The 22572-nt window shown below is 41.0% G+C and overlaps 1 protein-coding gene across 3 annotated transcripts in view; it reads left to right on the plus strand.

Annotated features, from left to right (window-relative positions):
- The window catches only part of KANK1 (KN motif and ankyrin repeat domains 1), an 82584-nt gene that overhangs the window by 51503 nt on the left and 8509 nt on the right, over window positions 1–22572 (plus strand). The window contains exons 3-8 of one of the 3 annotated variants that reach the window (XM_015426067.1): window positions 2249–4900; window positions 11281–11496; window positions 12198–12300; window positions 13326–13550; window positions 16513–16600; window positions 18762–18981. In XM_015426067.1, coding sequence (XP_015281553.1) covers window positions 2249–4900; window positions 11281–11496; window positions 12198–12300; window positions 13326–13550; window positions 16513–16600; window positions 18762–18981 — 3504 coding nt within the window. The remainder of the gene's footprint in view (window positions 1–2248; window positions 4901–11280; window positions 11497–12197; window positions 12301–13325; window positions 13551–16512; window positions 16601–18761; window positions 18982–22572) is intronic. The other 2 variants (XM_015426076.1, XM_015426083.1) reach the window with 2 other exon arrangements.

Consider the following 22572-nt stretch of genomic DNA (forward strand, 5'->3'; position numbering starts at 1 on the left):
TCTTCACATTTTCTTTCTATTAAAGAATTTATTGGTTTTCAGTTGATTTTTATTTCATAGGCAATTTCATGTTTCATTAGTTCTGAGAGAATTTATACTAACTATGGAGGCTGGTGGTCAGTCTTCTAGGCTCTGGGTGTGGCCTTGAATCTTAAGACACCTGTCATTATTTATACCCCCATGAGGGGCCACGGCGGCTCAGAGGTTAAGACGCTGAAGCTGCAGGCCAGAAGGTCTGTAGCTCAGCAGTTCGAGACTTTAGGGCTGCATGACAGTCCCGTCTCTGACTTGAGCTCCTGCCAACCTAGCAGTTTGAAAGCAAGAAATTACAAGTAGATAAATAGGTACCACTTCAGTGGGAAGGTAACAGCGTTTCGTGTGCCTTGGCATTTAGTCATGCCAGCCACATGACCACGGAAACGTCTTGGGACAGCGTTGGCTCTTTGGCTTGGACATGGAGATGAGCACCACCCCCTAGAGTCAGATTCAACTAGCTTTGAAGCAAGGGAAACTTATATCCCCATGGCGGGGGGGGGGGGACGAATGGTTTAGCAATCTCTTCTTTTATGTTTTGAATGCCAAGCAAAGTGATATTTTAATAATAAACCTATATTAGTGTGCCCATGGATTTAACCCCATTGTTCCATCTGCTCTCAAGTACCCTGTTGTGTTTCACGCTGCTAGTAAACAGTGCTTTGCATTATACTCTCATATAATACCATTTTCATATACTGTAGTATATAGAGGGCTATAAGGAAAGCTATTGGGGTGCTGGCAAGCAAATAACTACTGTTTTTGTGGCTTAACAGAACATTAACAGAAATCTTCTGAGAGAACTAATTGAGGATGTTGGTGAAATCCCTGCTTTAACTCTTGGTTCTCCCACTGAAAACCTACCAGTTAAAGAAAAAGCATCCAGATTTTATCCATAGGTTCTATAAAGAGATGGCATAGTACATTCTTGTGTTTATAAGGCAGTCTGAGCACTATTCTCTTGAGGACAAACTGAAAAAGTGCAAATAATACATATAATGGGTATAATAACCTTTAAATATTGTCTGTTTTGTAAAACTATTGTAGAAAAAGTGAAGGATCATATACCTTTAAGAGGCTGTTCCATTAAGAGAAAAGTGTGTGCTGAAAAGGAGTGGCAGAAGGAGATTTTTTTTCCCCCTTCCGTCCATATCCGAGCTAAAACTGGGCACTCATTGGAGAAGGCTCAGCCTATGAAACTTTGTGAACTGCTTGCCTGTATTTACGTTAAAGCTGAGCATTTCTCATCACCCCATAAGGAAAAAGTTGAGAGGCAGGGATTTTTCAGGCAAAGAGGTTGTTGACGTATAAAGCTGTGACTGCAGGGAACAGTCCGGGGCCTGTAGACTTTGGACAGAAGTGTGTTTGTCAGAAGCAGAGAAACTTTAAGGTAATGTAAATGAAAATCTGAAAACCGTTTGTGCTGGTGTTCAGAAGTTCTTACCTTTTTTGTCGGCGGGAGAAGCAGGTTATACAGCAAGAACAGGTCTTAATAGTCTGCCTGCAGAGGCTGAGCAGGTCTGCTGCAGTTTTATTTAGACTGCTTTGGTGCGACATGCGACTCTGGTGTCTGCAGGAAGCTGGGCTGTCCTGACATCTGAGCTGGCAGTTTCTCTTTCAGCTGAGATATTTTAGAGTGCGCTAGAAACGGGTCTGGCTGCATAGTTTTTAATATGTCACTGTACACAGTATAGAGATATATAAGAAGCTACATAAACAATCACAAATGAATCTGCTTCCAAGTGTGGACAACTGCCTCTTTAGATTTTGTGCTAAAATCTAAACAGTTTGTGCTAAACTACTGCTACAAGTCTTATAATACTGGCAAATTTAAAGAGAAATTGTTTTTTGTAACCCTTAGAAATCCTTTAAGCAGTATTATAGCTCATTGTAATACTGAGGATTATTTGACCTTTCATAGGTAGCCTACTGTGCGTAAAACAATATTATGCTATAGTAGTAACATAGGATTTTCTTGAAGTACTTTCAGCAGTATACTGAGAGGGGCGTTTAGTGACTTATGTGACATTTGTGCCTATTTTAAGTTTGACATACTCTTAAAAAGGTATGTATGTGCTAATAAAAAAAATTCCAAGAAAAAGTTTTATTTGGAAGATTCTCAAGTATAGAACACTGATTAAAGATGGTTGAGTAGTGTTTAAAACTAATTTCTTATAAGATTTTCACCTTTTTTCCTTTTTTTTTTTCCTTTCAGAAAAAGATGAAAATACTCTGAGTGGGGAAGATGACAGAGACCAGAAAGATCCTTATTTTGTGGAAACACCGTATGGTTACCAGTTAGACTTGGATTTTCTCAAATATGTGGAAGATATTCAAAAAGGAAACACTATAAAAAAACTAAACATTCAGAAAAAGAAGAAAGTGACACCAACTTTTGTGACTGGCAAAAACACGGGTATCCAGTACAGTGGATGGACTTCAAATGAATCTCTTTCTTCATCCAACAGTGATGAAAACAAACATTCATCATCCCTCTTTGCAGCACGAAGCCAAGCAACAACATCAGTCTGCACAAGACCATCTTTGTCTTTTGAAGCTTCTCCAAACTGTTTAACCATCCCTGAAAGCAAACAGCTACTGCCTCCCTCACCACAGCTGCCTAGACACAACCTTCATGTCACCAAAACTCTAATGGAAACACGGAGACGACTGGAACAGGAAAAGATTGCAATGCAGGTGATCCCAGGAGAAACCCGAAGGCCCAGGCTTTCCAGTTTTGGAGCCATGGGTTCAACAAGCTCACTTCCCTCCTTTGTTGGATCCACTGGGCACAATCAGATGTCTCAGCAGTTTCAGAATGGGCATCAGGGAAATGGAGACTACAATGTTTATCTAACATCCTCTTTGGGCAGTTCCATCAGACATAGTCCTTTGAGTTCAGGTATCTCAACACCTGTGACCAATGTTAGCCCAGTTCACCTGCAACACATCAGGGAACAAATGGCTATTGCGCTCAAACACCTCAAGGAGCTTGAGGAGCAAGTGAAGACCATTCCTGTGCTTCAGGTTAAGATTTCAGTATTGCAGGAAGAGAAAAGGCAGATGATGGCAAAGCTCAAAAGCCAAAGAATAGTCAACCAGAATGACACAGGCCATTTCAGAAAGAGGTCTTACAGTGCAGGAAATGCAGAACAGTGGAAGCATCTCTCTCCAGTCAGGAGGGGTGGGGAACTTTATATAGATTGTGAGGAAGAAGTGGGGAGTGTGGAACAGAGCTCAGAAAAGGTAGAAGAGTTTAGGAAGTTGACTGCTGAAATGCAAGCCTTAGAGAAGAAAATACAGGACAGCAACTATGATACCCCTTCTAACCTGAGAGTGAACCGTGAAAGTGTAATGAAAGAAAAGAAGTCTGTTGCTGTGGGTACGGAGGAAAATATGAATGATATTGTTGTGTATAACAGAACTTTGAGAGTGTGCAGGGATGTAGCAATAGGGACTGAGAACAAAACTAAAGATTCTAGCGTTGGAGTGACAGAGGGGATGCTTGGCCTGTCTACAGAGGCTGAGCGGGAAATAGAACTCCAGCAGCAGACGATTGAAGCCCTTAAAGAGAAAATCTACCGGCTGGAGGTTCAGTTGAGGGAAACAACTCATGACAGGGAAATGACCAAATTAAAGCATGAGCTTCAGGCAGCTGGGTCTAGAAAAAAAGTGGACAAAGCACTGATGGCTCAGCCTCATGTCTTCAGCAGGGCAGTGGAGGCAGTGGTACAGACAAGAGACCAAATGGTAGGTGGTCACGTGGACGTTGTTGATTCATGCATAGGGAGCTATCTCCAGATGAGTGATGTTGGAGTATCCTGTAGGCCTGTGTTACAGAGTGCAGCTGTAGGGCCAGATGTGCCAATGAATTGGTGGATTGTAAAGGAGAGGAGAGAAGTGTGCAACCAGTGTGTTGGGAGATCTGTTGAGATGTGCAACAAGAGTGTGGGAACAGATATGAGCATCTGCGAAACTGGAGTCAATACAGAAGAATCTGTGGACAGTCTAAGCTTGCACAAATTAGAGCTGAAAGTTGAAGTGAGGTCTATAGGCTGTGGGGATTGTCTGACAGACTGTCCATCAACAGAGACTGTGTCCTGCAGCACGAACACGGAAACTGGTTGCAAAGTGGATTCTGGAGTCATGGCAGTGCCTTGTACAGCTACCCAGGGAACCAATACAGTATTAGAAAAGGATAACCAATTCACCAACACAGAAATGGTTTCCTTAACTGACTCCAGCACCAACACTTTGCTGAGTACTTATGATAAACAGACAAACACCGTTATTGTGGAAATGCGGACCGTGGCTGTGGGAGATGGTAGGGTAAAGGACATAAATACAGCTCCTAAAACTCGTTCCATTGGTGTTGGAACGCTGCTTTCTACCATGGACGGCTTTGAAAAACCTTCTCTACCAAAGACCAAAGATACTGGAGTGGGGCAGATCAGTATTAATGAGAACTATCTAGTTGGCCTGAAAATGAGAAACATTGCCTGTGGTCCCCCTCCAGTGTCAGTAGTGCCTGCCAGCACTAGAAGCATTGGTGTTGGGGATGAATCTGTGTGTGAATCAGGAAGTCTGGTGCTGGACAATCCATTCCCTCTCCCTGAGATGAGGACTGGCTTAGATCACTACATAGAGCGGGTTCAGAAGCTGGTTCAAGAGCAGCAGATGCTTCTTGCCGAAAACTACTCTGAGCTAGCAGAAGCTTTTGGAGAGCCTCATTCACAAATTGGGTCTCTCAATTCTCAGCTCATCAGCACCCTCTCGTCAATCAACACTGTCATGAAATATGCAAGCACTGAGGAGCTGCGCAGCTTAGATGTTCCAAAACAGTGCATGGACAAAACTGCTACAAAAGGTATGCTGAGTGAACTTTCATACTTTTTAATTGTGTACCTTGGTGATATCTTAGAGAGGTGATCCTAAAAAGATGGCATGAAGGGAGGGGTCTTAAAAATGTAGTGCACTAAACGGCTTATGCCATTTTTTGCCTCTCAATGGAATGAAAAGACTGAGAAAGAGATTCCTGTCTTAATACTGTAGACGACACTGAAATTATGAGTGGTATCAATGCTCGAATACCTAATATAACTAAAAATACCCAGTGACTGAGTTATGGTCTATTTTGTTTCCCTGGGTATTTAACCTTTATATAGCTAGCATCTTTAGAGATCAGATCCTGCTTGATGGCAGGAAGTGACTCTAAAATTATGGCTGGAGGTATTTCTAAAGGAGATCAGCTTATACCACATGAGCCCCAAATTCATTTCATTTCTGTGAACGCTTCCATTTGTTTCCCTTCGCTTTCAATATCCCTATGACTATATTCTACTTTCCACTTTGTTAATGTTGCTTGCTTTTTATAGTAGGTTCTGAAAAACTGGTTTCAGTTGTTGGCAGTGCTGATGTTGATGCAGGGGATAGGGAACATAATGCCATGATCTGTCATTGTTTCTTCTCCAGATGTTTTGGGAGCAGCACAGAATCTTGAATCTCAGTAAGGTGGGCTAGGCTTTTACACAGTCAGAACAAAGATCCCATGTAGGCCACTGGCCCTATCCTAGCATATTCCCGGAGAGTGGGAAGCTCTTTGGGAACAGGTCTGTAGTCACTTGTATAAAATCAACAATTTGTTTTAATTGAAGGGAATGCTGGTAATCTTGGAGCCTGGTTACTCTGTGATGTTATCTGAAGGCACTCTTGCTTCTCCTTAAGAAAACTAGATCAGATTCATCATGGTTGGGTGTTCACATGCTCATGGGTACAATTATACAAATTTAATATGAAGGCAAGAGAATTAAAAGCCAAATCTGCATTCCCAGGTGATGCAGAAAGTACCTAGACTTGTTCTAGAATACAGAGAGACACCTGAAATTAACTGCTGCTCTCAGTGGTTAGAACAGTACTAGACATGCTAGTTATTTCTTCCCGTTTCCACCCCTCAAGGCTAAATATTATTTGAATAGAAGTATAATCCCTTTATATGTAATTCGTTCTATATTCAGTACATACATTTGGCCGGTCACGTAGACAGTTTCAGAACTGTAATGACAACAAGTATTTAAGTATTGAAAAGGCATTTTCACTCCAGTTACTTGGAATTCTATCCAGGTGTTAATATGCTATTTTGTCTCTCCTCCTGTCAGGCATGGAGATGAGAAAATTTAAGAGTAGACACAGGTGGAGCCTGTGATTCAACCACTAATATAAGCATTTTACTGGGACTTCTGTTTCAAATTCTTGCCAAAAATATTAAGGGATCATTTTGTTCTTGTTGTAATGTCACCATTTTTAATGCAAGAAGCCTGTGTGATCAATCGCTTTGTTATTTTAAGCTAGAGCAGCATCCTGCTATTTTGCTCAGTTCTTGCCTCGATATAATGCCCTTAGTTCTCTTGCACCTTTTAGACTTTTTGAAAATGTATAATGACCTCACACAGATTTCCTTCTCTCTGTACAGGGCTCAACCTTAAAGTGATTACTGACCCTAGAATAAATAGTGGTGTCGTATTTTACAGTAGAAGTAACAGTAGTTTTTTGAAGGAGCTGCGGTGGCTCAAGTGGTTAAGACGCTGAACTGCAGGCTGTGGAAGGTCAATAGTTCAGCAGTTCGAGACCCGGGTGCCGCATGATGGAGTGAGCTCCCATCTCTAGTTCCAGCTCCTGCCCACCTAGCAGTTCGAAAGTAAGAAATTGCAAGTAGATAAATAGGTACCACTTTGGTGGGAAGGTAACAGCATTCTGTGCGCCTTGGTGTTTAGTCATGCCGGCCACATGACCACGGAAACGTCTTCGGACAGCACTGACTCTTCGGCTTTGAAACGGAGATGAGCACCGCCCAACCCTAGAGTCGGATTTGACTGGCTTTCGAGCAAGGGAACCTTTACCTTTACCTTTAACAGTAGTTTTATGTGTCAGACCGCACTCACACACACTCTTCTGAAATCATTCTTTTTTTTCATAATAGATTTTTATTGATTTTCCAAAAATGCAAATGAAATGAGAGTAATATCTTGTGATACATCCAGATTTAATCTCTCCCTTAAAACTTACAACAGAAAGTTTAACCAATAACCTAATAATATTTGCAGCTAGAAGTATCAGACAATACATATGTGATTTCATTTAGAAATTATCTAAACATTCTGGTATTAGTATCATTTAATAATATAGATTCAAAGGCTCTTACTATAAAGTTTCATATTTTCTTAATCTTTTCTTATCTTTAATAAAGTCCTTCCCCTCCTATTTTTCCTTACAAGTTCAACTTTCCCTGTAAAACCGATATACCAATTTTTTTTCTGAGATATTGCCTTGTTTTTAATACAAATAAAGATAAATGCTCCTTCTTTATAATTCACCTACAAAACTATTTTATCCACTATTTTACTAAAAATCCTTACATCATCACCTCTCTCAATTGATTTCTTAATAAAACAAGCCATTTTGTTTAGTTACATTTTAATAAGAACTCCCTAGAGCACTCTTATATGGAGAGAGGCTAGATTTTCTTAATAGCAGTTTTATACATAAAGCTTAACATCTTTTTTCTTTGTCTGGTATCTTCTCTTCAAAAGGATCTTGTTCCTGTGTCTTTTGCCCTTGTGAACTGCATATAATCGAGTCCCCGAATTGTGTTTTTAAGAGCATCCCATGAAAGTTGAGTCAGCTCAGCGCCTGCAGTATCATCTGGGTTTAGAGGTTTTAATTCATTTCTCGCTTGGAAATCCATTTTAAAAGCGATGTCTGCAACCCCAGTACAAAAGAAAGTACAAGCAGTTCAGTCTGTCAACAATCTAGAAGTTAAACCACATTGCTGGATAAGTTGCTGTAGCAGACATAATAACAACCAAACGTCTTTCAGTAAAAGGCTAGGTGATTGCTTTTATCCAATGCCTTCTGAGCCCAGAAGACTTCAAAAACACGACTGACGTACAGGAAGTCTGTTACCATATAAGGAAGTTCCTTTTAAGATGCCTATATTTTTTCTTCTTTTTGATAAAAGCCAGAAATTTGGCTGGTTTGTAATTCCAATAAAAGTGGTAGAATGTTCAGATAAGATTATTTATGTCCCTTTTTTTATTCCCCTTGTAGTTCTTTATAAAGTTTTATATCCGGTACTTTTGCTAGCCGATTACACAAAGGAGAAGGGGATGGGAAATTCTCCTTCTCCTTTCCTCATCCTCGTGGATGCAAAGGGGGCTTAATCAAAGGGTCTTTTACTTCTTTAATGTTGCTTTGTACACGTACTCACTGTTTCTTCATCGATGTTGGAGATGAGGTATGGTGCTTTCTTTGCCGGGCGTTCACCACTAAGCAGTCATGGCAGGCTGTGACTGCGCTCATTCGTGCTCTCGCTTTGAGACGATCCGGCTCCTACCTGCTCGCAGCCGCTCGCGGGGGGCTCAGAACAAGTCTCCTGCTCCAGACCTCTCTCCGGGAGGGCTGGTGAAACCCGGGAAACCCAGAGTTCCAATAAAAGCAACGAACCATCGGCGGTGCTCAGGAGTGAGGCTGAGCACCTGCCGCTCTGTAGCACTGCAACCCCAGAGTCTCCTCTGAAATCATTCTTGATAGCATAATAACATTCGTGCATTTATATCAGTTACCTATTTAATATATTTTATTTCTGTTCTGGTACATCACTCTGTGCGTGCGTGCATGTGTGTGTGTGCGCGCGCGCATATGTCATTTAGTGGAGCCAAAAATGCTCACCAAGTGAACAAATAAAATGGGCTCCCCTTTCTGTTTTATGCTGTAAATTGTACAGTGCTTTAACATGTCAATTTTTAAAAATGTATCAAAGGAAAGTTAATGTGATGTAGCAGTTAAGTGTCAAGACACCACCAGTTGGGTTCAAACTGGAAGACTTGCATTCAAACTACTACTCTGCAATGAATCATATTGGTTGACCTTGGGCCGGTCACTTTCATACTTTGTCTGCCAGGGTTGTTATCAGGATGCATTGGGGGAGGGGATGTTACCACCCTGAGTTCCTTGGAAGGAAGTGTGGTGTAAAATGTATCAAATACCTTATTATTGATTAATATTGAAAAATAAGAAGAACCTGCTTTGCATAATGGCTTCCAGGTGGAAGACTTTACTTTCTGTGTAGCTTGAAGTCTAAAGAAAACTGGCCCACTGTTTCAGGACAGCTGCACTCCACAGCTGGGATGTTCACATGTACTTTTCTGTTTAAGCTGCTGTAATGTATACATTGCTCTGATTCTCTTCTTGCTTTGTGTCTTGACTGGTGCTAACTTCAATCAGACAGAAATAAGTTCTTGACTGCATTTTACTCTGCAGTAGTTGCTACTGTTAAACACAAGCAATTGGATCCTGCCCTCTGTGGCGTTGATGAGACCGTGTACGTATTTCGTCAGTAACATAATCCTTTATTATTTAAGCAAATTAATGATGACAGGCCTAGAAATAAGCAAAGCAAAAAAGCAAAAAAAGAGATAGTTGGAATAATGTTCAGAAGAGAGAGGACAGGAAGTCAAAACACAAATTTAATTGTGTTGTCAGTGTGACACACTAGAATCTGTTTTACCTTGCCAGTGTGGGGAAGGTTGGTTTTATGTACAGTACATGCCTGTCTGTAGTAGAGGCAGCCATATAGCCCACAGCCACAGTTCACATTCTGAGAGGTGGCCTGCCTCCGAGGCAAATGGTTAGCTTCTCCCCGCTATGCTCTTTCCTTGTTCCCCTTCTTGATCCTTTATACTGGCTGCCCTCAGGAGGCATAGCACATCCTCTCCCATTAAAATCAGTTGTGTAATATCACTGTGGGCCTGTCCATCCTTCTGATGCTTCTTGAAAAGAAGAAAGGCCAGTGGGCTAAGTGTGTCTTTTGTTCAAGACCTTGAGGCCTGCCACAAGCCTCTTCAGGGATGTCCCGTCTCACTCCCAAGAACGAGAAAGCAGCAATGGTAGCTTGAATTCTCCCTCTATATTTCTCTAGGTATACCCATTAAAATGCTTGAATTCTCCCTCTTCTGTCTTTGTTAGGCATTGACGGTTTTTTCTATATTTCTCTAGGTATACCCATTAAAACCAAGTTAAGTGTACTTCATTGATTCCCTCCCCCATCAGTTGTTTCAGTTCAGATGCCATTGGAAAAACTTTTATTAAAAAGTAAAATTAATATGTCTCATTTTTTTTACTTTTGTTTAAGCTAAATGCAAGTAAAACTTGCAAAGTTTACATTGGCAAATTTTCTGATTAACCCCCCCCCAAATCCCCCAATACTTGAGGCAGGTTGAGGTGGAATATAAATGTATACAGTGTGTAATTGTGTTGTATATAAATGTATAAATGTGTATAATTGAGTTTTCTGTACAACTCACAGGTTATAATGTTCTGTCTTTCCTAAATAAAGGCATTATATGGGAATGTGAGGGAATTGTACAGTCAAGCAGAACTATATTTATATATGTGCTATTCAAATAGGCAAGTACATGTTAGTCATTTTTTTGTTCCTGTCCTGCTCCACTAGCAAAATCGAGTTATGTCAGTGACTAAACTGTCTGCTTCCACATAAGTACTATTATCTGAATGGATGTACCTGTTACTTATCCCCTTCAAACAAACTTTAAAAACCCTAACCCTTAAAGTACCATTCAAATATGATTGGTTCATTATAGGAATCCCTCCTAATATCTCTATTTAAAAGGCATAATGGCCATTGAATAGCTATGTTACATTTTATGAATGGTAAGCCATATGAATGGTAAGCAATGATTCTTCAATATTTTTGTCTGAGAAGGCTTTTTTCCACAGAATTGCACTTTTTCTACCTTAAGCTTATCACACATATCTGTGAGCTATTCATTCAGTAGAGCAGAATTTGTATCCTAAAGTTTCAACCACATTGAAATAAGATTACAGAAGCAGAAAGGCATGGCTATATCAATAGAAAGGCAAAGTATAAATCTTTAAAAGTACTACTTCATCTCAAAGTGGCCTCATGCATAAAAAAGTAATAACTGCATCGTGCAGTTCTAGAGGAAGATGCAAGTTGGAAGTGAATGGGGGGGGGGGACAAATGGGATGACCATATTTGGGAGCTGATTTTAAAGTTATTTCCAGTCAACTTCAAATATGTGTTTTAACATGGGTAACTTTAGAGTATTGTTCAGCAAATGAAACATTTGAAATTGTCTAAAGAAAAATGTTAAGTAAAATTTTAGTTTGGCAAAACCTTATTTAGTAATCCTTTGTGTTCTTTGCTGACAGAAGATAATTTGCTGTATGTCCCTCGTGGCCACGTTGGCAGTTCCTGTTTAGTTTCAAGCTCTCATGTGTCGAAACTAGGACCAGAGGTTGGGACCATAAGTAAGGAGAAGGCTGCCATGGTAGGGACAGGACAGGACCAGAAAGCCTCACCTTCCCAAGACAGCACTATGTCTCCAATTAATCTTACGGATGACCAGCTTGCTTCTGGACTTTATGGTAACTGTCTGTGTTGAGTGCTGTCTTTTGCTGCTCTTATGTTAATTTAGAAAATAATGATTGGTTTGATCAATATGCATGCTTCTTGCATAATTATTTAGAGAAATACACAAGTGTAATTCACATAGGAAACAGGTTGTGTCCCCTAATTCTGTTTAATATTTTAATAGTGGTAAATGTAAAAGTTGAGTCCAATTTAGTGCCATCCCAGCAGCCAAAATATACCTCTTATACCTTAAAATAAAGACGATTTATCAATATTAGATATACATGTGATTATGTTTCTGCACAGTTGGTGATGCATTTTTTCATGGAATTCATGTTTATTGTTCTGTAAACTGATTAGATTTTATTTGCCTTTTGATATAATGGATTAAGATTCTTTTGTCAAGAAAAATGAACTAATTATACGCCTTACAAATTGTTGGATCATTATGTTTATCTTTTATGGGTTGAGTACAACTAAATTTAAATATTTGCTTGGTTGATCTTATTTCTGTGTTTCAATTCTGCACTAGATTTTAGAAGTAACATGTAATGCATTCATTCTTTTGCATACAATTTCAGCTGTCTGCACCAGTGCATCTTAAAACTGTAGGTTAAATGGGAATTGCTTGAGTTTAAGATCTGAAAGCACAACTGTACATAAAGACTGTGTAAAGCCTTTACTAAATATATGCTCATGGAATTTTTTCTATTAGTATGTTCAAATGAGAGCATGTTGAAGTCAATCATGAAGAAGAAAGATGGGAACAAAGATTTGAATGCAAAGAAGAATCTTCAGTTTGTTGGTATAAATGGAGGGTAAGTGAAATGCTAGGTTTGGGACATATCTAGTATCAGCAGTGGATGTAAAATAACAAAGTATCAAATGTAAAAATGGTCCAAATAACCAAATTTGAGTTGAGAGGAAAGGAGGAAAAAAACAAGACTTCATACTGTGACATCCTCAACACTTCTCCAGGCAGTTGCTTTTTCATGCAATAGATCCTCCTTCCTTGAGTGTTTTTCACTTCAGACGACCATGAATTTTATCAGAAATATACTTTTAAAGCACACTGTAAAATTTACAGATTCAGGTGGGTAGCTGTGTTGGTCAGAAGCAGCAGAACAAAGTTTGAGTCAAGTGGCACCTTTGTGACCAACAAAGTTTACTTCAAAGTGTAACCTTTCATATGCAAAACACACTTCTTTAGACAAAACTGGAATAAAATCTCAAAAGCTAGTTACAGGGGAAAAAGAGGGTTGGGGGTAGGCTGTTAGTAAGGCCACTCAGAGCCCAGATGCAATGGATGGCAGCAAACTAGCATGTAAATGCGAAAGTTAACAAAGAGATGTGATAACGAAATTGGAGTCCAGAGCACCCCCAAGAAAAACCAAGCTCGATCCTATGCGCATGTGAGAACAAAGACTCAGCATGTGAGTCTAGTTTGCTGTCATCCATTGATCCTACCAGCCACCCATTCCAGTTTCAGCTCTGCATTTGCATCTGGGCTCTGAGTGGCCTCTCCTAACAGCCTACCCCCGCCCTCTTTTTCCCCTGTAACTAGCTTTTGAGATTTTATTCCAGTTTTGTCTGAAGAAGTGTGTTTTGCACATGAAAGCTTACACTTTGAAGAAAACTTTGTTGGTCGCAAAGGTGCCACTTGACTCAAACTTTGTTCTGCAAAATGAATAGTTTTTTCTGAAGATAATTCCTTTCATCATCCATACAATATATAAACAATTGGACTAAAAAAGCTTATTTAAGTGATAGAAATTTATGTACATCAAGTCACTTGTTTAGCACTGAATAACAGTGTATTGATAGAAAAGACCTTGTTACCTAGGTATGAAACAACATCGAGTGATGATTCTAGTTCAGAAGAAAGTTCCTCTTCAGAGTCTGATGATGAGTGTGATGGGAACGGGTATGTTCAAATTGAGGAGAACGGCAGCTTACTCAAGGTAGACGGACAGCAAAGGCTAAACAAAGAAGATATAAAGTCTGTCCATGTGGAAGAACAGCATCAGGTTCAAGAGGCTGAACCTGAAAAAGTGGAAATCCGTGAGAGGTATGGTACATCTCTCTACAATAAGGTATATATTAAAAATAAGACCCACATTCTGAATATTTGTACTAGTAGAATATTCAAAAGGACTTGAAGGGTCTACATCTTTTGGTTTGGGGCTGAGACTGACCTTCAGATTTTTCTCAGGAAACCAAAATCTATATACTGCACATTCCTTAAAGTTGTGTCTGCCTCTATGGACTTAATCTTGCCTCTAACTTCTAACTGCTGGAGTACTGAGGCTTCCTAAGGTTAAAAGCGCATCTTCTCTGTTGTTGCAATGCTATAGTCCTGTGTCAAGCTCTTCTGTATATTCGTCCACCTCTTTCTTTCTTCAATAAGACCGCTTGTACTGAACAGAGTGCTGTGATTTTGACAAAGGCACTCGTATTTGCTAATTTTATTTCCCACAATCAACCAACTGCTTTGAGCATAACCTAGATCTACTGGCCAAAGTGGAGGATAGAAGCCACTGATGCTGTCCCATCTACCACTCCACTTCCAAATGCTGTAGTGGCTTCTACTTCTCAAGCGTCTGAGGAAAATCACACATATCACAACTCTGCTCTTGGGATATGGGAAGACTCCTTATAATAGGGACTTGAACTCTGAAGCCTACACAGGGGCATATTATTACCATGTGTATGATGGCAATGACATTGTCCTTCTGCTTGTTCTTACTAATTGCACATCTCCACTCATTACAGGCGTGACAGCTTCTGTATGTGGTAAAGTAGGATTTTTTTTTTGCAGCCTGGTAGATAATTGTTCCCCCTCCCTACTTCTTCTGTATTGCTGAATGGCACATTATTTATTTATTTATTTGATTTGATTTGTATCCCGCCCTCCCCGCTGAAGCAGGCTCAGGGCGGCTCACATAAAACCCCCAATGATTTAACTGTTACTACTTGGGGAGCAATAGAATCTTGCCAGCAAGACTAGTATGCTGTGGTTCAGTTCATATGTCATGTGAAAATAACCATGGGTTATTTTAATTATAGGGTTCTGCTCACAGGCAGTTTAGAACCTTGTTCACCTCAGCAAATGCTGGCTTCATTGCCATCTCTCTGTAACCTGGGGAGGAATCACATTCAGGTGGTTATAGTTAATTAAACCATGATCTTGTTCAGTGTCTGAATGGAGGCATGGGGGAGGCATGCTTTCCCCTAAGCTGAAGGGATTTTTAGAGCTCTGTTGGTGCTGTGGTCTAAAACTGTTTTAAGCTGTGGGAGCTCCTTTTTGTAATATTGTCTCACTGACAGGGGTCATTTCGTAGAAAAAGAGCTAGGGGAACTCATCAGCATAACTCATTAGCATATGCCACACCCCCTGACATCAGGGGCCCGGCGGTGGACCTGCAAGGCCGGCGGGAGTGCGAGGAAGCCCCGCCAAGGCCCTCCCTGGCCCCAGGCAGGCAGGGGTGGGGAGAGGCGGGGGGGGAGCAACTTACCCTCCCTCTTCTCCTGCCTCCTCCTGGCTGAATGAGGGCTGGAAGCGGGGCGGCCGGAAGCAGGGGGCGGGGCTTCGTCATGTGCCCTGCCCCCTGCACCTCACCCGGGGGAACTGCGTTCCCCCGCGTTCCCCCCCGAAATGACCTCTGCTCACTGACCTACTAAAGATTCTCCATTCTGATAACCTCTGCTGATTTGGGGTGTAGGCTGTATGAGATTGCATATTACTTGTTGTAAGCTGCCCTGAGCCCTACTTGTAGGGAAGGGTGGCCTAGTAAATCAAATTTAATAAATAAGTAAGGGAGCTAGAACCTAAAAACCTAAGTCATGTAAATATTGTAGTTCAGTGTGCTACATCTCCTGGACAGGATTTATGTTGTGTGTATTTTTAAAGAATGATCCTCTAGAAAACTATATTAAGAGATACACAAGACATGTTCCACTCTGCCTAGCAGAGAGTATATGTCTTATTTTTATTATTTCCTGCACAGTGAGTATTTTAAATCAAGGAATATGGATTACAGATTTAAATCACAATGAGATGCCCATTGAGCTGAGAAGACTTTGCTCTGTGTAGAATGTCAAGGATATTTAAATAAACAGCAAACAAAATATCCTAACAGTGACAGAAAATGAATGTAGACACTTCTGAGCTATGATACTTTAGTAGTTCTCAAACCAATATCAAGTAATATTTACTTAACAATAAATACATTTTAATCACTCGTCATTTCTTAAATGTTTCTATCATTATTTGTAATAAAACGTCCATTGTTTGATTAGCTGGCATAATTTAATATATTATGCAGAACTGTAGAATCACATCACTACTGGAAATAATTTCTAATTGATCCAGTGCAACTGATAGCAGCATTCTTCATTAACCAAACATGCATTAGAAATTATTGCCAAGATTATGACACACTAGTTGAGTGACCGGAGTAGACCTTGAAAAAGGTACCCCAAGTGTATGGAATATGTTTTATAATATGCATTCATGGAATCAGTGATAGATCTTAATCCATCTTGATCCAGAAATGGCCCAATTTCTTGCTCTGTGGCGAAACTGGTCTCCATGACGCTTCACAAAGTTTGTGTCTTTGTGCTGACAGGGTTAGTCACATCCACGTATCCAGTAACAATCCATCAGGAATGTTAGTTTATGGAAAGGCTTTTACCCAGTTGTTTTGTTTTTGTTTTTGAGTGCCTTTACACTGGTTGAGAGGGTGGTGGGGAGTTAAAGGTGGTGGTGGGGAGTTACTAAAATGCTTATTTTATGCCTCTGAAAAGACTTTTGGGTGGAGTGTTTTACATAGCCCTCCTGTGGGACCAGACATGTATTCTTGACATGAAGTCAGTACTATGTGCACTCATGCTGCACTGACTCCTGTTGCCAGGATATATTTATTGCTTTGTTTATTTATTTACAAATAATGAGTGGGAGGAATGAGATGTGTGCTTTTGTTTTGAAAAACAACTACAATCATCTAAAATTGGCTTTTTTCTTTCCTCAGATATGAGTTGAGTGAAAAGATGTTGTCTGCGTGCCATCTGCTTAAAAGCAGCATTGATGACCCAAAGGCAATGGCCAGTAAAGAGATAGTAAGTGCAATGCATCTTTGTAAAAATAAATAAATAAAACACAAGCCCTAATCGCTTGTTGCATGTAGAGCTGGGGTGCACAAGAGAAGCAGGAGCTGCTGGTTTCATATAGCTGCAGCCTAAAGGAGCAAAGAAAATATGCACTTTGCACACGGTTGCTGTTTCTTGGAGTCTTGATCATGTGATGCAATATGTGGCCAGACCATGGAAGAGAAACCCTTGGGAATAGTGGGTGCTTCGTCTCCCAGGCCATTCCTGCAGATTGAGTCCAAAGCTCTCCAGGGACTGGAATGTGGTACACTACATTTGTATGCAGCAGGGAGCTGACATACTAAAGCGAAGTATTCAGTCCCTTAAATTAGAACAATGTGGCCTTGCTTCTGTAGTGTTAATTTTAGCCCAGTCTTTAGCCCACACGCCTTTCCCAACTTTGCTATGCTGGTGGTTGTTGCAGCCAAAAAAAAAAACCCGAGTGCATGAAACAGACTTCTCAGGACCACATATGTACAACACATTCAGGTTGTTAAAACCAGCACTCCGGAGTGCAGTGTCATGCTTTTCAACTGGGTACTCTTAATATGTATGGGAAAGCACATAGGAGAGGGAGTTAACATTCCACTTGATTTAGGAAAGTGCAACGTTTATGTTCTGATCTGGAATGTACTTTGCCTCTTACCAAACATAGAAATAAATGTTCTTTCTGTCTCTCTGTTTTGGAGTTTGACTGAAGTGTGCTTTGTACTGTGCAAACAGGCAGACTAGAGCTGCTTGGCTAATACTGCACTTCAGCCTCATGTGTTTTGAAATACCCTTTCCTTCAGCCTGATTACGGCACATTTAATAAGAAAATGTTGTGAAAACACAGATAAATGTCACCATAAGGGTTTATACTGCTGGTATTAAGACTGCCAGCTCCGGGTTGGGAAATTTCTGGAGATCCGGGGGGAAGGGGATAAAGCTTGGGAAGACAGACCTTTGTGGGGAGACCAAAACCAGGGTATAATCCCACTGAGTGCACCTTCAAAAGCAGCCACTTTGTCCAGGGGAACTGATCTCTGTCATCAGGAAATACTGTAATTTCAAGAAACCCTAAATAGTGGGAACAGCAATAGAGCACTATTTTAAATATGAAGCTGAATAAAACTAACCACGAGTAAATTTTGTTAAAATTACACATCATGGTCATGGATTCTAGAAACTAGACAATTCAGGATGGAAGAGGAGGAGACCACTACAGAAAAGACCCACTCATGTGGCTTCCAGAGACAGAGGGACTAGGGGAGAAGATCTTAACTTTCATACTCTCTAATCCATCCAAATATGGCTAACTCTGATCTTGATTTCATGGGCAAATGAATATTTCATGTACTGGAACATATGTACTGCTGCTTACCCCCTTTTTCTGGCTTGTATAGAGTTAGGTTTCATTACAGCACACTCATACATGAAAACTTTATTTACTTCACTTATACCCTGCCTTTCTCCCCAATGGGGACTCAAAATGACTTCCATAGTTATCCTTCTACCTCCTCTTCATTTTATCCTCACAACACCCCTGTGAAGCAGGTTTGGTGGAGAGGGCATGCCTCATCCAAATCCCCCAGCAAGCTTCCATGACAGAGTGGGGATTCAAAACTGGTTTTCCCAGATGCTAGTCTGATACTCTAATGACTATACTACATTGGCTCACAACTTCTGCTACATCCTCCATTTCTGTATTAAAAGTAAAGCTTGCATATTCACATTCCTTGATGTACTCTGGAATTCCTAAACACCCCTTATATATGAATGGGCATGGAGTGGTTCTGTTTTCCTGAGGCCTCCTATCCACAAATGTGTGTTATGTGTATGTGTAAATAGATTGACAAAGATATTCCTCTCCTGGTCTGTCACCAGTACTTCTGCATTCTCAGAACCCCCATTTTTGTTTGTTCCAAAGCTATGGAGTATAATTTCAGTCCCTAATAAAGCATGCACTAATTCTTCATTCATAGTATAACACAGTAGCCAAAGTGATTTCAATATAATGAAATGTTGCTAGAAGTTAGGCAAAATGGGTAGATATTAGTTTATAAGGGATAAAGAGATGAACATTCTGTCAGTATGAAACATACCATTATAAATAGAACAAATCTTTGAACTCTCTGTTTGGTTTTGCCAGAGATTTTCTTTAAACACCATCCAACATGAGTGGTTTCGTGTGTCAAGTCAAAAGTCGGCTGTTCCTTCAATGGTTGGGGACTACATTACTGCTTTTGAAGAGGTTTCTCCTGCAGTCCTTAGACATGTGATCAATATGGCAGATGGAAACGGCAACACTGCTCTCCATTATAGTGTCTCCCACTCCAATTTTGAAATTGTGAAATTGCTTTTGAATGCAAGTAAGTTGACTTTTCTGGTGACTTTTTTGTTTGTCTGATCTGTACATATACTATCGTATCCCATGAGTATAGATTACGTTCTGGGATATAGCAATGCAGTATGTGCCTTTCACCCTCCCTTACACAGATATCCTCTCAGTTCATCTGTGGGAACTAGTATCACTGTTTTTTCTGAGTTCTGATTCTCTAGCTGCTTCAGATATCTATTCTTCAAGACAAGGGTTTTTCATTCCAATTTTGGGTCTTTTGATCTTGGAGGTCCTGAATGTTCTGTTTAAGAATAGAACTTTTCATGATATCACCAACCCTGGAATGCTGTCTGAGAAACAAAATTACCAGAGCAGACATAAAAATCTTGTTTATTTCATTTTTACCATTAGAACTCAAGACATCTAGAAGCTGCTAGCTTCAAAGATTTTTGCAGTACTTTAAGAATCTGAAGTGTTCAGCAGCCCACTAGTTCATATAACTAGAAAGGAGATAAAATACGGGAAACATATTCTGTATCTGTCTTCTAGCTATATGAACCAGTTGGCTGCTGGTCACTTGACTGAGCCATCAAATTAGGTACAGGATTTTTTATCCTTTGTAAACTTGAGGATTACCTTCGAGCTTTAACTCCTGCCACTTGTGTGTTCACTTGGTAACTGAGATCTTACTGGAGTAGTGCAGTGATCACCAGCATTGTGCCCATGAGCACTCCAGGACCTGATAATGTATTTTTGGCACCCACTGCCTTCTTCCTCAAAGCAGAGAGTCAATCCTGGCCTTTCTCCACCTCACTAAAGCAGAAGATGCTTCATAACAGTCCCGGAAGCATTGCCTTTGTGCCTTTAGAGAACATCCATTTGAAATGAACTGCTTCCATCATAGCCATTGGCTTGGAATCTCCCAACATTCTGTGAAACCTGTCCATGTTTTGTGATTGGATCTAGCCCCCATTTGGCAGCTGTTTTGTGGTTGATGCACCTCCCCCACTTAGGCAGCCATTTTATGATGCAGGGGTGGAAAATGGTCAGTAAAATCAGTAAAAGTCCGTTTTTCCATCTTGGTCAGTAATTTGTCAGTTTTTTAAAAAAATTGGTCAGTAAAGTCAGTATTTCTTTGATTTTTGTGAATGCAGTTTGTGTTTTTCCATTTTCATTACTGCATTTTTGGGGAAACATGATGACTTCCCAGTGAGAAGACAGATTGTTTTCAGTTTAGTTATGAAGTACTTTAAGGACTTTGTTCCTAAGAGTAAAAGTGATTTGGTGAAATCTTCCACAAAGTATAGAAACATAATTAACCACTTAAAACATGAGACAATGAAAGTAGAGGTGATGGATATTGTGGGATTCAACATGGCACAGCTCATGCTAGAAGGACTTGAGAAAGCAATGGAAGAAGAGGACAAGGGAAAAATGCTTGTGGATGCAGTGCAGAAAACTGTTGAGAAACAAAAGAGTTCGTGAATAACTTTATTTATTTATTCAATGTATACCCCGCCCTCACCGCCAGAGTGCGCTCAGGGCGGCTTACAAAGAGATTAAACATATATGTAACAAATTATATACAATCTTAAAACAAATAATAAAGCTCTACATTATCATAAAGTGCTAGTAAGTACTTATAAGAATGCTTACAGAAGGCAGAACCAATACTAGTGTTGTAATCAGATGATCCATATCGGTGGTTGGCTCATCTTGGTCTCTGTATTTAGGAACAGCACAGGCTGTTGGTGGTAAGCCAAGGACCAGGGCACTGTCACTTCTCAGTTATTTGAAGTTATTTGGTGCGGCTCCTTAGGCCTGGTGGAAGAGCTCCATCTTGCAGGCCCTGCGTCCTGAGGGCCCTGATCTCTTCTGGGAGCTCATTCAACCAGTATAGGGCTACCACTAAGATAACTGCTCCCCTAGCACCACCCTTTGTCCCCGACCCTGAAGGAAAGAAGCCAGCCATTGCAAGGCAGGCCCTTGGACTCCAGTGTCGGCGAGGCGATGGATCAGTAACTAATGGTTGACCATGTCGAATGCTGCCGACAGGTCCAACAGCAACGTCACTGCCAATCTGCCCTGATCCAGATGCCTCCGGAGGTCATCCGTGAGGGCGACCCGTGCCATCTCCATCCCATGGCCTGGGCAGAAACCGGACTGGAAAGGATCTAAAATGGAAGTGTCATCCAAAAAGCTCTGTAGCTGAATTGCCACGGCCCTCTCAATTATTTTGCCCGAATAGGGCAGATTGGAGACCGGTTGGTAATTAGCCAATTTGGCCAGATCCAGAGTTGGCTTTTTCAGGAGGGGACGAACCACAGCTTCCTTGAGTGCCCTAGGGAGCTGTCCCTCCGAGAGGGACTTGTTGATAATCTCCCTTAGGGCATCTCGAAACCCATCTCAGCCAGCTTTAATTAGTCATGATGGGCACGGGTCAAGGCAGCACATAGCAGGGCGTACAGTTAAGAGCAGTATGTCAACTTCTTCCAGGCTGAGCGGACTGGAATAATCCATAACCTGACTAGAAGACGTGCATGGAGCCTCGAGTTCACTTCCTGTCTTAACTGTGGTGGGAGGTCATGGCGGAGTGACAGGACTTTATCTGCAAAGTCGCTCTCAAAGGCCTCACAGCCAGTGTCCAATTCCCTAACATTTGGTCTGCCTTGTGGCAGAACAGTCATAGACCAAATTATTCGAAATAATTGGGTTGGGCATGAGCTCGCAGACGCAATCGTGGCCGCATAATACTCTGCCATCTCATAGGATCTCATAAATGTCCTATAAGATGTTCTTGTGGCTTCATCGCAGGCGCACCGCTACTGTCTCTCTAGCCATCTTAGCCTTCCCTTCATCAGCCGCAACTCCTGGGTAAACCAAGGAGCCAGCCTAGAGTGAGGGTGCAGAGGGCATCGGGGAGTGATCTCATTGATGGCTGCCAAGAGTCAACTTGGCACTTGTGGCAACTCCACAAACTCAGCTAATGCTGCCCAAACAAGGTTGGGGTGAAACATTCAGATGGGCCTTCAGGGCATGATGGTCCAACCATGGCACTGCTGAGGCAGTGACCCGGTCCACTGTGACCCCTGCCGCGAAGATCAGATCGAGCGTGTGTCCAGCCCGGTGAGTGGGAGTCATTACATATTGGGAGAATCCCAGCGCCACCACGGATAACACTAGGTCCATCGCCTGAGTGGAGGCCACATCGTCCACATGGATATTGAAATCACGCAGGACAATCGGTCTAGGGTGTTCTAATGCCCAGACCGACATGGCCTCCACCAGGGATGGCAGTCTGCTGGCCGGTTCTTTTTTCATCAAAAAACCAAAGATAAAGTACAAGCAAAGACAAGTCTTACCTTACAGTAATTATGTTTTATTGTCATAATTATTACTTTATGTTTGGTTTTTAATATGTTTTTGCTGTTTTGCTGTTTTATTATCTGCAGTATATGATTATTTTTAAAAGGGAATCTTTTTTGCCTTAAATTTTGTACAATAATGAAAATATCCTATCTTCATTTAAAACATTCAATAAAAAGGTGTGCAATCCTTTTATCTGGATCACATCTGACTATGGGGTTGGCTATCGAGATGGTGGAGGCCAGATAATCATTTT

The sequence above is a fragment of the Gekko japonicus genome, unplaced genomic scaffold (genome assembly GCF_001447785.1).
Source record: "Gekko japonicus isolate JY-2015 unplaced genomic scaffold, Gekko_japonicus_V1.1 scaffold31, whole genome shotgun sequence".
NCBI lineage: Eukaryota > Metazoa > Chordata > Lepidosauria > Squamata > Gekkonidae > Gekko > Gekko japonicus.